This window comes from Rhynchophorus ferrugineus, unplaced genomic scaffold, assembly GCF_030347505.1.
Source record: "Rhynchophorus ferrugineus isolate W39M unplaced genomic scaffold, kcgeb_rfMv2 rfM2, whole genome shotgun sequence".
Lineage (NCBI taxonomy): Eukaryota > Metazoa > Arthropoda > Insecta > Coleoptera > Curculionidae > Rhynchophorus > Rhynchophorus ferrugineus.
In genome coordinates this window covers 23,431,695-23,448,268 of record NW_027472581.1, presented here as the reverse complement: position 1 = coordinate 23,448,268, position 16,574 = coordinate 23,431,695, and the positions used below count along the sequence as shown (strand labels likewise).

At 31.6% G+C, this 16,574-nt stretch overlaps 1 protein-coding gene across 1 annotated transcript in view; it reads right to left on the bottom strand.

Annotated features, from left to right (window-relative positions):
• The window catches only part of Ace (Acetylcholine esterase), a 331,041-nt gene that overhangs the window by 63,490 nt on the left and 250,977 nt on the right, over window positions 1–16,574 (bottom strand). The window contains exon 4 of the mRNA XM_076394392.1: window positions 4,917–5,080. Within this exon, the coding sequence (XP_076250507.1) occupies window positions 4,917–5,080 (164 nt within the window). The remainder of the gene's footprint in view (window positions 1–4,916; window positions 5,081–16,574) is intronic.

Sequence of the window (16,574 nt, the reverse complement as noted above, 5' to 3'; positions counted from 1 at the left end):
TATATATTAATTGACTTAGCGAAAATTTTACATCTATTTTTGAGAAGGCGTGCAATTGGCACAGTTAAAGTTTATATGGATAAAAAATTTTTACTAATTATTACTTTTTTGTGTGTAATATGCGCTACAAATAGATATATTCCAATATAATGAAATATGCCAATATCATTTATATGTGATGAACGTTTTATACTTGAACATATTTTATATTTGAACCGATATTAAAACTAAAAGTGGATATGTTAAAATATTATTAACCGAATTTAATCGATTTTGAGCAGTGTTTTTTTTTCCTTTTTTTACTGTCCTTAGAAATCTTTTTTCCTTACTTAGAAATCATCCCAGAAGACAACCGGTCTTAGCCAGTCTGGTTACTGGCGTGACTGGGATCATTTTGGACAATCACAAACACAAATTCAGGACCATGCCTCAATAGTATTCGAATCGACGACTATCGCACCAGTAGGTGGACCGTCCTGTAGCCTCTATCACTGCGCCAACCAAGCCGACTCTAAGCAGTGTTGTTTAAGATTTTGTGTTACATTCGGTTATGCTCGTATTATCGGAACCGGTTAAGAAGTAATATGATCATTTAAATCTAAATTTTACATTTTTTTGGAGAAAACATATTAATGTGTCTGCTTTATCGAAAGGCATATACAGCTTAAAAGGTGTTTAGATTTTTTAGCAAGCAGCTCTTGATTTAATTTGATATTTGGTAAACACAGAACAACTAGCACAAACTGATATTACTTAAGAACTGATAGTGATTGATATTGTTCTGGAGACATAGGACTGTACTAGGTGTAATATTATTGTACTGGGAACAATTCTAACATTTATTAAGAGATTTCTATAAATTATAGTGGTTTAACTTTTTAGTTTCATTGGTAAATGTATTTCTTAATAAAAAAAATACTAACCAAATATTGCAGGTTATAAATACATTAATTCGTGTGTTAAGAGTTAAAATCAATATTGCAGCGAATATTAACAATTATTAAATAGATTAATAGAATTTTAATTCCTCATTTATCGGTGAGTTATTAGTTGTCACACGGGACATAAAACAATGTAGAAATGAGTACGTTAATGAAAGCTATAGAAGGTAAATTAAGGATAAGCTATCAGCAAGGGCGAGATTTCAAATTTACATAAAATACATAAAATGATGGCATGAATTGCATCTATTGATAGCAAAAAAGTTACAGCTAATGTTTTAAAGATTGAAGAACTGATTAAATAAACAAATAATTAATTTTTATTAATTTAGGTAAAGAAATTATTTTTTTATCAGTTTGATGTATTTATTCTTTTTCAATATATAGATGAGAAATATGGATGAAAGATAAATATTATATGAAATAATAAATGATGTAAAGAAAATATGTAGCATTTAAAATAAAACTACATAATCTGCATAAAGGTAACATATGTGACAGAAGATAGAGCATATTATTAACAGTAATTTTGTAAAAATTTTAGAGTATTGATATATATTAAGACGCGTAACAGTTAATGTAATGAGATATGTAACAATATGGCATTTTATGCTTTGAACCTTACTAGTTAATTTAATTATATACTTTACGGATTTATATATTCAAAAGTAGTAGTTCATTTAATTACTTTAAATACATTCCTTTAATATATATTTTTTAATAAACATATTTATATATTTAATAGTGTTCTTTACTGTTTTAATATACATCCTATAGTCAAAATTGTTTTATTCATATATTCCCTGTTTTAATATACAAACATCTATTAATTCATTTAATATTCCATATTTATGTTTACAATATAAACCTAAAGAATGATCATATATACTTATACTTGATGTTCTGAAGTTGCAATTATAGCCCTGAAAAAATTTACTTGTAATAATTCTATTTTAATATTCTGTGGTTTAGTACAACATAACAAAAGCCAAGATTGATTTTAACCGCGCTATATTTACGTTTCCGTTTCAACAAAAAGCAAACAAACCATCTGAAAAAAATTGCGTTAAAAACTATATGAGAGAACAAGTTGAGACTTGCTGTTCCAATAAATGAAGTATGTACCTTTGCAGGTAATATTTTGGAATGGAAATTTGGAATATTTGGTAATACATTGCTGTTTAAAATATCATCTTTGAGTCAAACGGACATTTCCCCTTATCGTCGTAATTATAGTAATAACCAAGAAATATAGTGAGTTACCTAGATTTTCTATATAATCGTAACATGATACTTGGACATCTGTTACAAATTTAATAAAAGTGTTTACATTAGAGTAGTGGGATAATTAAATTACATAAAAAACTCTGGGCCGTTTTGTAGTGTAGAATTCATTCAGTGCTAGAAAAATGGAAACGACAAAAAAAAGAACAAACATCTCATTCAAGGTTCTAATGTAATAAAATTCACGTGGTTTATTTAAATATAATTTGGTCTTAAAATTACTATCTCGCTTTCGAGTATTATAAAAATTAATTTATGCAACCGTTTTTATTTAATTTAAATTTAAGTTAGTGGGCACGAAAGACGAGTAAGGGACAGGACGACGATGTTATTTTTTAATTTGAAAATATTTTCGAGTTGGAGCACTCTGCAGAACCTATTTACTTAACCGAGATTATTATGGCTAGGAAATTAAAATAAACCGCGGTGATACATCAAATGTATTCTTTTTAAATATGCTAAATACACATTTAAACATGATTTATTGCAAACAGTAAATTCGTTTGATAGAATCTCACTCCGAATAGCGATATTTTGTTTATACAAAATAAATTGAAAGCTTCAAATGTGTACGTATGGATAATGGAATATAAATAGTTGTTGCGAATACATAATTATATCGATTTTAGTTAAATTAAAACAGTCACACGAATAGAAGGGTCGCTTTTTATATTTCGAGATTTTGCGTCAAAACAATTCATTTCAAATAGGATTTTATCGATTCAAATTATGCATTATATATTGAATATATGTATAACAAAAGTTGTGTTGTGTTGCCTATTTCACCAGGTGCCGCTTTCTGAGTATACACAACTTCGATATGAAGACATACTGTATCGATCTGAACAATTGGTAATCAGAAGGCTGATAAACATGCTGGGTGTGGCTAAGATCTTTCTATTCGAACTGTAATAGTGTACTTTTCATGACTTTGAAATGTGTGGCTGATTGTTATCATGCAACAGGAACACCAAATCAAAATACATTTTGTACCATCTTGTGTTGTAAGTGTGTTTATTCTTTCTCCATTTATATATATATCTTTAATTTTTTCTGCCTCGTCTCAGTTCTCTTGATTCGGCTGAAGTTTTTCCTCTCTTAAGCATTCATCTCAAGTTTATTTAGGTCATACTCCGATTTCCGTCCTCTCCATCCTTGCTTCGCATATTCTATTTAGCTAATTTGAGTCTTCCATGCTCTCTAAGTCTAACTATTAACTAATTTAATACAATATTGAGGTTTTCCTATTCTTCTACTTCCCTTTTTGTTCATATATGTTACACCCCTAACTATTCTGAGGGAATTAATATTGCTGTTGGTTTTTATCTTACTTTTATATCTTTTTGATAACATTCACGTCTCGCAACCGAATGTTGGGGTTGGTCTGTGATTCGTGTGTTCGCCCCCATTTAAGTTTTGTTTAATATTTTCTTTTTATTGATGAATTTTCTAAATATAACAAAGTATAAAATGTGTGGTTCTTCCAGTTCTGGCATTCATTTCCACCTTGTTGCTAGCGATTTTTATACCCAGATACTTAGGTGAACTGGCTTGTTCTTTATTTACAGTCCCAATTTGGATATTTATAGCTTTTGACTGTCCCAGTACCATGAATTTCCTTTTACTTTTATTTATTATTAGCGTTGGGAACTATCGACTGTTTAGTAATTGACTACGTTTTACTATCGACTGATTTTACTACTTTTTACCAGTGACTGTTTCAGTCGTGTACTTTCAGTTACTATATTTGGTTCTACTAGTTTCATTCTACTGATTTTTAAGCTTGTAATTAACAGTATATTGTATATTAATACGCCAGCATTTTGGAACGATATTTTTCAAGATTGTTAATGTAATAGGTTAAAAAGATTAAAATTTGGAATGATAAATAGTAAAACATTTTTGACCGTTTTTATGGCAATAATAGATAATATTTCGGTTACTCTCTCGATTTTGTTTAAAAATTATTTCCTTTCAATAATAAATAAAGCATTTATTTTATTTAAAAAAGCTCTAGTAGTTGTTATCATTTTTAATTATGTCATGGATTAGTTTTTTTCTATGAATCTTTAGTTTTCAGGTTTTGTTTAAGTTCTATTGTATTGTCTATATTTATTTTAGTATATTATTTAAAAATAGCAATGTACATATTAAAATACGATAAAACATTTGTGGGGAATTAATCCCATAGAAAAATTCCATACCTTTTTACAGGTCTACAGAACATTCAAATATAAAAGTAAAAAAAAGCAGAAATGTTAATCCACCGCTGTTCTACTTTTTGACTAACGACTGTTTCGACTGTTTCAGTCGATAGTTCCCAATGCTATTTATTATCACTCCATGTTCTTTTAGTAGCGTATGTCCTAGCTTAGTGCTTGTATTTATTACATCATCTGTAAAAGCTTTCAGAAAAATTATGAAACAAGGTATTAAGCGACACACATATTGGTGTTTGAAATAAAACAGAATTAATATGGAGAATCTGAAATAAATTGTGAATTGCTTTTTCCTCAAACCATTGGTAGTCTTTGTTACAAATGTTAATCTAAACTAACCCTGGAATATTATAGTTAAACTCAGATATGCAATATTTAATATTCATGTTTTAATAAATCGTTGTCAGTGCAAGAGCAGTAATATTTCTAAAATATTCCAAAATAAAATAGATAAGATAAAAGAAACACTCACCCTGTAGCTGCGAACCTGGCAAAGGCCTGCATCATCCTCAAACTGAGATCACGTTCTCTCGAGTTAAATTGTAAAGACATGTTTAAGGGATGACCGAATACGTATTCAATTTCGTCCCCGTGCATCACGCCCATCCATTCGCCCCAGAGCGACGTACTGGTTCTCTGAAAGAAAAAGAAATATTTTACTGAATAAATTTTTGCTCGCATTTTCTGGAACATTCTTGGAACGTTTATTATCATAGTCCTCTCTATTTTGCATAACTTCGTTGAAATCTGCTATTTCGGTTAAGTAATTTGTTTGTGATTAGGTTTATTAATATACACTTTCTTATATTACAAGAGTGAAATACACATGTCATGAAGAACTAATAATTTAAATCATTTTTTAGGAATGTTCATCTTATCGGTCCGAATATATAGCAGTCAACGCGATTGTTTATCCGAACACTCACTACTATTCTCGTGGAACAGAAAATACTGGTTGAATAAAACCTTGTTTATTTCATGCGTTAAATATCACATGTGTTCGACGGGAGGATTGACAAGATATTAAGTTAAGTTAAGGAAGTACGGAAGCGTTATGGAAGTGGTAATGTTACAAAGGGTAGAGAAAAAGAAGAGATACGTCGTTGTGGTGGTCTTTTATAGCCGGGAAATAATCTGAAATGGTACCAATCCACAGGCGTCGCCAACCTTTGAACTTAATGTAGATGTAATAGTGGTGGCCTAAATGGTTGTAGCGCTGAATACATCACTTCCTTCCTAGTGGAGCTGCCGTGGAACGTAACTCCATGTAGTGCAGGTTCTTGAGCACACCCGCAATCACGCAATCAATCACCCAGCGTGTGCTTATGAGATGGGGATCCAACCTTAGTTAGGAGTTTTTAGGGATCAGCTGACATCGAAGGAGCAGGAGGGCGTAGTTTGTTTAGGATGTTCCGATTTGTTTTGGGATACCTATAAGTGTGGTGTCTTACGTGTCGTGGCGAAAAGGTGTTCACGCGTTGATGTCATGCATGATGGGCTTCTGGGGTCTTCGTCTATCGCGCTAATCTCGTGGGATAACGTCGACCATGTGATGGTGATGGGTTCCTGTCACCATGGTCAGTCCTGCCTGTCGAGTGGATCCTGTTGAGCTGGTTTATCCGTTAGGCACTTCGATCACGTCGAGGTCACCATTTGTAGGATTGTTCATAATGTTTGTCGGAAAGTGTGGCTCTCGACGCGATTGTTTATCGGAATACTCACTACTATTTCTGTGGAAGTAATTCGCACGGGAATAGAAAACATTGGTTGAATAAATACTTGTTTAATTCATTTGTTATATACTACATATGTTCAACGGGATAATGGACAGGATATTAGGTTAGGTTAAGGATGTACTGAAGCGCTATGGAAGTGGGACGGTTACAAGGGGTATAAAAAAGAAAGATAGACGTCGTAGTGGTGGTTTTTATAACCGGAAACCGCATGGTGCTAATCCACCAGTGTTTCCAATATTTGAACTTTATCTAGATGTAATGGTGGAGAGTTGGGTATGTTATATTTCAAAGTATTATCCATCGCTAGCCACTAGTTTTTTTGTATTTCTCTATCCTCTAAAATCCGGCCATCAAGGAATTGATACAGTTTCTTAAATAATTAAATTAAATAGTTACGACCTATTTAATGCTACAGAATCATTTTCATTTCTGCTTCTATATGATGTTTGCATGTTTGGTGATGATGATTCGGTGAATGGAGGTAAGATGATATAAAACTGTGATTGTCCGATATAATTATTCTCGAGTGCTGGTCAGCGACCATAGAAAAATAAGACTAAAAAGGGGAAGCTTATCCTCGAGCGGGTCCCTGTGATGATGTTTTATATTTCATAATCATCAGAAGGCAGCATATAGGTTATAAAAGCAAAATAGGACTGGCAGTTTGATTGTCTTTGTTTATAATTTTGTAGGATATCTTGGATTTTTGTTTTTGTTATTTTTGTCACCATTTATGTTTAAAATGATCATTAAATTAGGTATCCTAAAATGGCGTGAATTATTTTTCTAAGGATCGTACCTAGAAATGGTTATTAATGGAAATTAATAATAACAAATTTAATCGAGTCTCTTATGAGCTCCTGCATAAGTACAGCAAGGTTTTTTCTTCGCATCATTTGAAACCATATTATCAAAGATCCAAGCGTTAATAATTCCAAATGAATATTGTTTAACCAAGATGCTATTTCTTAATTGAAGTTTAAATAGTAAGATATTCAACATGCTTGATGTGGGGCTTATAAATTAGTTTTAAATGTTTTTCAAATTACACATTAGTACAATGTACTAATACATTGTGCTAATGTGTCCATCGATAGTCAGTACTTTTTCATATCATTCGAACAATTCACGGATTCCATCAGGATAGAACATTGTATGATTTGATAATGACGATAGTGTAATACAGTTGTAGGCGATAGTGACCCCCATACACTCTAATTTACATGCTTAATTATTCACAGATCTTTGTCCCATCAGTGTAAAATTACAAGTTGTTCAGTACATATTAGAATCTTTAAAAAATAATAAGCAAGTAGAAATATATTTTCAAATGAAGTAAATTGAGATATTTGGAAACTGAAAATTATAAAATGGGTTCCTCCACAGATCCATTTAACAATTAAATCAACTTCAGGTAGATAGGAGCCAGTTATTATAATACCAAAAAATACCAAGAAATAGGTGTATATCCGGTTATAATTATTAAGTGAGGTTTATTTTGATGGATGAAAAAAGTCAGTGGAATTTTAATAAGCAATTTTATATATCTTCGATATTAAATGTTGTTGAAAAGTTTTTATTAATGTGGATATGAGTTGATATGAGTTATATTTATTATATCTTGACGAATTATTTATATTAAATTAATAAAAAAATATAATTAATATAATTAAATTAATTAAATTCAATTAAAATTATATTATGGGGCTAGTGAAAAATCGTTCATAATTTTTGAAACATCACAATTGTCAGGTCCAAAGACTAAAAAACAAAAAAGTCGCCATCAGTAAGGTGTAGTATATTAAGAGCTGCTAAAATGGAATGAAACTGTCACTGCAGTTCCAGAAGTAAAAGCGATAGATAGAATTTAATTTCAAGAGCTTCTGTTGCAAAAAGATTATCAATAGCGAACAACAGACGTAAATTAATCATTTTACATGTATATACCCGAATAGGAACTTCTACCATACACAGCGTACTTACCAGACGCCTTCTGATTACCACTTACTAAGATCGTTGTAGCATAGCTTTATTGGCACATGGTTTCGAAATTCTGAAGAAATGCAAAAATAGATCGATTGTTGGATCGCCTTTATCCTAATATTATTCTTTTGACAGTGTATCGTTATGCTGACATAAATATATGAATAAGTTGGAAAATACGGAGAAATATTTTTACAGTCCACAAATTATCAGAATATATGCAAGTACCTATTATTTTATAAGCAGTATCAATGTTTACCCAAACCCAAACCCAATAATTGACCTTTACGATTTTATTTATGAGGAATTAATGACCTCGATTAAACTCACTATAACCTGATTGATGTACTTTTTGTATTGACAATCCACGTGGAAAATAATAATAAATTATTACAAGAAATTAATAATAAGTTATTCCTTTTATTTTTATTTTTTTAAATATATTTTAAAGTCTCTTTTTACCAACTATGGGTTTATCTGGACTGAACCTACAGTTTAACGTGGGCTCCGAAGCACGGTCCTCAGCATTAAGCCTACCGATTGGCGAGTGACGAACTTTGGAAATCATTCCAGAAGACATCCCAAGTCATACTCAGCCTGGTTACTGGCGTGACTGGGATCATTTACCTTGTAGGATTTTACACTCTTGCCTAGGACAATCAGAAATAGTAAACAATCACAAAAATCATTAGAAGAAATTATTAATAAGCTATTTCTTTTAGAAATGTTAAATAGTGCCTAAAATCTGGTGTTAAATAAACTAATAATATAAGAAGTGTACACATTGTCTGTGTATCACAATTTTGTGTAAATATTTTTTATAGGGAATATATAGAGAATTTAAAACAGTCTCTATTCTAATGAATAAAAAAATCGTATAAAAAATGGTTTTACATTAGGACTGTCTAAATATCGTACGGTTTTTTAAACAGCAAAAAAGCGAGAAAATCATATTCTACGTTTATTCTTCATTTTGGAAAAATAATAGTCCGCGCTGACATTGTGAAAGTGTAATTAATTTATCTTTTTTTTTCCTTCTCGATGTCTCGTTAAATGAAAAAGTCACAGACGGCGACTCGAAATGCTTTGTGACGCAAGAAATCTCATTACAGAGTCATATTCCCAAAGTGTTCTGTTATTTTAAGCTGGCGAAATCTTGAATAATAGATCATAAAATTTAAAATCTGACACGAAATTAAACTTTGCAAGAAACACTTGTGGAAAACGGTTGAGTATCTGCAAACTTGGTTAGAGGAGCACGTAGTTTCGTCAGGAGTTTCTCTTCGAATGTGTTGTAAAGCGGTTTTAAGTAGAACATGAGTGGTTGTAAAATCTCGGAATAATAGCGAATTCCCCAAAGATGTCGTTTAAATGAAAGTACAAGTCTGGCTCCGTCGGCAAATTGAATTAGCATAGCCATATTTTCTTATGTCTATTTTATATTAAGTTTTACTGCGAGAAATCTGACTAAAATTTCGAACAGAAATGCATTTCATTGTCTGCAGTTTATTTTAATTACCACATTGAAATTATATATAGCTTGTTAGACTAAATATATTTGACTATATAACGTATGCAACAATTGTACAGAAAATACCTGCAATATAACTGGAATATATTATTTTAAAATTATTGGGATATTCTTTGAAAAGCAGTCTGGATATTATTAATTAATAAAATAATTAAATTTATAACTAAAAACTATCTATATAACGTGGGGCAAAAGGCCCGCTACCATTTTTATTCCTGTAACTTTGCTCAAAGAAAAGATAAGTAAGTTTGGTTTCCATAAAAAGTTTATAAGGTCTTTACATTTTTTTTTCGTTGTGATTATAAAATTATATTAAGACTTTTAAGGCATTTTTCATGACATCCTGCAAGATCTGAGGCTGAATTTCTTCAATTTTCTGACGAACATTGTCTTTAAGATGTTGAATCGTTTGGGGCTTATTCACATAATCTTTTGAGTAAAAAAACCATAAGAAAAGTCTGGTTCTGTAAAATCCGGCGGTCAGGCTGGCCATGCTAAATCGCCATTTCGCGTTAGTCTTCGTGGAAAAACGTCATGCAATAATTGAATTGTTGAACGAGCTCTGCGTGCTATGGCCCCATCTTCCTGAAACCACATATTCTCTAGTCTTTGCTCTTCCATTACAGGCACAAGAAGATTTCTAATCATGCCTTGGAACCGTTCAGCAGTAACAGCAACACTTTGGTCGTTTTCAAGAAAATGCGGACCAATAATGTTTTCAGCATAAATATCACACCATACAGTTGTTTTTAGTTGATACAATGTTTCATAAATTAATTGAGTATTCTGTGTTCCCCAAAACCGAGTGTTCAGTCTATTGACGTGGCCACTGAGAAGAAAATGGGCTTCATCACTCATTATTAATTTAGACGAAAAATCTTCAATTTCACCAGACAGCCTTACGATTGAAATTTTTTGGAGTAATTGAATTTTGTACCGGAACATTTTCAAATGAGTTTTGAAAATTCGCCTTAAACTGCGTGCATCATGAACATGGGGAAGAAGAAGATTGAGTGAAACAGGTGAAATAGCGGATGGTCATCAATAGCAACTAATATGTTTAACATCAGCAATTTCAATATATATGCATGAAAATACTCATGGTACCCTAACGTAGTCCGCTGTAATACTTTTTATTTCTTTTTTTCTGCACGATATGTAGCTAAACATTATAAAACAAGTAAATATAACTATAACATTAAACATGAACAGTATGTAAAAAATTAATTGGTGATTAATTTAAACGTAGGCTTAATTTTTCTTGCATGGTTTCCTAACTAACAAGGAAATTGCATGTCATCGGGTACGTGATTATATGTAAAAATATTTTGTGCTTTACTGCATAAACATACAATACGGTATTCATTCATTATGTATATATTATAGCTGTTGAAATATAGGAGAAATATGTTAACATTTTAGCATATTTTAACACATAAATGTTGATTTATGTACTTACGAAAATACAGTAAATGTATAATAGAAGTTCTAATTTGATTATAAATTATTTTTGGAATATTTTAAAGAGTTTTAAGATAATTTAAAACAATTATTTAAACTCAATTGAATAACAGGTAAATGGAAACTCGAAAAATCATCTGAGAAGTTCTACTTTAAAGGTATAAGCAGAATTTATTTCTGCGTCGATAGGGACGGGTGATGAAAAGTGGATTTATTTTGAAAATCCTAAGCGCAAAAAAGGTTCTGTGGTTGGTGGGAGCACATTGGTGTGGTATAATACAAATTTTTGAAACAAATGGCCAATTTAAGCCGTGCATTGATAGAATAACGTCTAGAATGGGCCTGAATACACTCTGAAGCAGTTTTACAGCATGATACGTGCCTCATAGAGCAAAATTGGTCAAGAAAGCGTTGAAAGCACTTGTATTATTGCATCAGCTGTATTCTCCAGACCTTGCCCCGTCCGACCATCAACTTTTCGCATTAATGGGACAAGCGTCTGTAGAGCAGCAGAAGAAGTTGAAAAGTGGCTCGACTCGAATTGATTTTGCTGGATGGCATCCATAAACTGGCTGAAAGATGGGCAAGATGTATAGAATCAAATGGCCAATACTTTCTATATTAAAATCTTTTTATTGTAAATTATGTAGGTTTTTCCGAAAAAAAAACAGGTAACGACTTTAGAGTACATCTGATATATGAGCCTTTAGTTATATTTAGTGTTGGAAAATATCGACTGAAATCGATCATCGGCTGTTTAGTAATTGACTACTTTTTACTATCGACTGTTTCAGTCGCTATTTTTGGTTCGATTTTACTGATTTTGCTACTTTTTACCAGTGATTGTTTCAGTCCACTGTTTTTAGTCGCTATTTCCGACTGGTTTTGTTACTATTTACTATCGACTCTTTTAGTTGTGTTGATAAAAATTTATGCTTACAGAGATTTAAATGTAATATATATTTATAGTTTTGTGATTTTTATAGTATAATAAATAATTAGTAATATAGCAGCATTTTGAAAACGATATTAGCCAAGATTGTTAATGTAACAGGGTAAATAGATTAAAATTGTGAATAACTAGTAAAATACTTTTGACGACTGTTTGTGTGGCAATAATAGGTAATATTTCGATTACTCTCTCGAACTTTGTTAAAAAATATTTCTGTTCTATAATAAATACAGCGTTTAGTTTATTTAAAAAAGCTCTAGTAGTTATTGTGCGATCATTTTAAATTGTCATGAATTAGTTTTTTTCTGTGATTAGTTATATGTTTAATTTTTATTTAGTATTTATGGTTATTGTACATCTTACATCTTATGTTTAAGTTCCATTGTATTGTCTCTATTTATTATAGTATATAATTTGAAAATAGCGATTAACATATTAAAATACGATAAAACATTTGAGCAATATTATCAATAGTAATTACTATTTTCAGTCGCTAGTTTTTTTGACTACCGACTGTTTCTACTATTTTGCGACTGTGAACTGTTTCGTTTGTTTTCAGTCGATAGTTCCCAACGCTAGTTATAATGTACGAAGGAAGAATGAACTATTTTACAGATATAGCAAATGCAATAGAGATAATGCTATAATTAAATCTCACTTTATGAAGATAAATATATACAGGTAGTAACAGACGAGAAGTATAAAGAGAAATAAAGTAAAAATAAATGCAGTGATATCAAAATTATTTGACGAGGAAACACAGCAACGAAGAAAACAAGAACTAAATATAAAAATAAAATATGCTCTCAAATGAAAGTAAAATATCTTACTTTGCCTATACAATTGTTAATTGGGTGGATTAGGCATCGAGGAGACACGATAGGTGATTTATAAAAGAGTTCAATATAAATATAAAACACTTCTAACCTACAAACTATTGAGTATGATTAATTAACTGTAATTTAAGGCCTTCAATAATATATGCATTAGATGTACTATAATGTTAAAATAAATTATATTTTATAACATTATTTTTGTTTCTTTATTTAGTTTTTTTTATATATATTTTAAAGTCTCCTTTTACCAACTACGGGTTTATCTGGTTTTACGTGGGCTCCGAACCACGGTCCTCAGCATTAAGCCTACCGACTGGCGAGTGACCGACTTAGAAATTTTCCCATAAGACATCCGGTCTTACCCAGCCTGGTTACTGGCGTGGCTGGGATCATTTTCCTTGTCGGATTTTACACTCTTACCTAGAACATTCAGAAATATTAAACAATCACAAACATAAATTTACGATAATGCCCCAGCAGGTTTCGAACCCGCGGCTATCGAAACAGTAGGAGGACCGTCCCATCGCCTTTACCACTGCGCCACCAAGCCGGCCTTATTTAATTTACATTACAATGTTGTTATTTATCGAAGCCAAAAAAAAAACAAAATTTATGCGTTTTGATCGCCACAAAAATAGATGACCTGACTTCACTGTTGTACTGAATAGGTTTATATCTGCACATAACCAATATCAAAATATTAATAAATACGTGAATAAAATAAAATAATCTGATATATTTAGCATCGTTTTTTCATTTTATGGACATAAAATTGCGCCGTGATAGTTTTATTTTGATGTTAAGTTTATTTATGATGGTCTTAAATTCTGATCTATGTAAAAATAAGTGATTTATGGCTCTTTCCGACTTTGTATAGCCAGATGTCCCTAAGTTTACGGCGCTTTGGAAAAATATATATCTGGGGAGCAATCATAACTTTGGGCGTGAACGGCGAAAAGGAAAAAACCGAGGCCCTTGAATTATTGTTCAAAAATTTAAAATTATCGAGGTATTGTAAAACTTTTGATTTATATATTTGGTTTTACCTCCTCCTCCTCTCTCAGTTCTTTCGCAAGGACTGGGTCCTTGGACTTGTTGTTTTGACGTATATCGAACCCGCGTCTATCTGTTTTTTTATTAATGTATGGTTTAAATAATTTGATATTATTTGATGGGACCATTTATTATTTCGTATTGTCTGGAAAGTTTTCAACTTTCACAGTAACCGAAAACAATAAAATAATATATTACGGTTTAGAGTAGTTTACCAACAGAAAAAACTGTTTTGTACATTACTATCAACCATTTTTTTTTATTTGGTTGCTTTGATACATACATTTTTATAAATAATACCTATAAATTAACAAAATTTAGGTTAAAGGATTGTCTTTTACTGCCCACACCATCCTGTCATCATCCAATAAACAGGCCGCAATTAGGACATCCTAGGAATATGTTTTAAAAGTATTTTTAAGCTATTTTCTTCCTCCCATGGTGCTAGAGCCCAAACTGGACCTTGACCTCCTTTAACTTCTGCCTTCATGGCCGTCTATATCCTGCCGCTCTTCTCCACACTCGAGCGTCTAGTAGCTGCACTCGAGAATATTCCTGAATTGCATTTTCTCATTGTTTCCGGTGTCATTCCACTGGCTATTTTCTGTGCATCCGATTATCTAAATGTCTTTTTGGTAACCTCTTGTTCTTATCACATGCCCTGCAAACTATAACCATTGTAGTCTGATGAATTCTGAGAGTAGCAGTTTTTAAAAATTATTTCCATATGTTATTGCGCTTAAGTGGTCCCGTTATCTTTTTCTCAAAGACCTTGAGCATATTTTTTGTTCATTCCACTTACATATTCGCTTTCATAGCGTGCGATGCCTCTTATTACTGATTTGTGAGATTCTCAGCTTGTTATTACGGTGTAGCATATTAGATTTTAGTACGTGGAATATTGCGAAATAGGCCTCATTGGCTATTTTTATTATTCTCTAAATATCTCCATCTTCCGTCCCCCACCGACTCAATATTGTATTCTGTTATGACTCGTGCGTCTTCATAGCCTTTGTTCTGTAAATAATAGGTCTATTTTACTCTGGTTAAGCTCAAGGCCGATGTTATTGGCAGTTTTAGCGCTGAATATTGATGCAAAGGCAACTAGTTGTGACGTCTTGTTGATCAGGAGGTTTTGCTTCCCGATGCCTACCTGCCTTACGATGTATTCTAGAGCTAAATTAAATAGGGTGGGAGCAGCAAAGTTAGTTGACTTCGTATTCGAACCACCGTTACCGTGTCTTCCATTGTTGCTTTTGTCATTTTGATTAGTTTATACGATATCCCTAATATGATCAATATCTGATGCAGTTTATTTCAATCAATCGAGTCATAAGCCTGTTGAAAATCTATAAATATATGATATACATCAATGTCGTGTTCCCGGTCTTTTCGTAGTACTTGTTCTACTGTAAATAGTTGTTCTATCGTGGACTTTCCACACCTGAAACCCATTTGGTATTCACCAATTATATTTTCTGCAAGGTGGTCAAACGGCACCACCGGTCCAAGAAGAAATTATATCGATATGTGATAATGGATATGATATGGATTTACTACTACACCGAATTCAAAATACCACTAATTAAGTAGACAACAGCTTGTGAAAGGGACTGAAAATAACGTGTTCTAAAAGAGGCATTGGAAATTTAGAACAACAACAATCAACTTCTATAGGTAACAATATTTATTTATAAGGTCTAGTTAGAAAAATTATTCATATATATGTTGGCATTACTAAGATTATATGGTGGCATTTGTTCTGATAATTTCGGCATTCTTTACTTCGAAAGAGTATAAACCTTATACAGCAGATTATTGATCTACACATTTTCTACAATTTACTTATTTACTACATTTTCACTATAACAAAGGAAGAACTGTTATTTTATATAGAGAAATATCAAAACCATAGTATTGAATAGTTCAGTTAGGTTTTTTTACCAGTTAACACTTCCCTTTTTCACTAATAGATATTTCTGATCAATATACATGTAAGAACCTAACATTAGAAATACTACAACTATAAAACAAAGTTAATCCGTCCAATAGGTCTTGTCATTCACCATCTTCGAACATTCTCGGATCGCCGGGCTGTCCTTTATTATTGACATTAAAATCACAATTTTAAATCGCTGAAACCAAAACGGACAGTGAGATAGGACAGAGCAGTATTACTATAAAAATCTATAAGTGTTTGACGGGCTACGAATATGTGATTTTGAGAATTCTATGATTAGAGTCTGTCTATACTGAATAACTCAGTAATATTAAAATGGAGAGTTGATATTTTATATAGAGAAATGTTGAAACCAACGAATTAAAATAGTTGAGTTTAGGTTATTAACAGCTGATATTACCAAAAGATTTTGCTGATCAAAATACGTGCAAGAACCTAACATTATAGTGCTACAACTATCAAATAAAGTTTATGAGCTACTTTCTAGTTTTGATAATTCTTTATAATATTAAGTATCTATATTAAAACTTGTTTGAAAATAATTTGATTTATTGTCGAATAAATTATCAACTATCAGTTTTGCTTTACGATATTATTAGTTGTAATAGTCCACTCCAC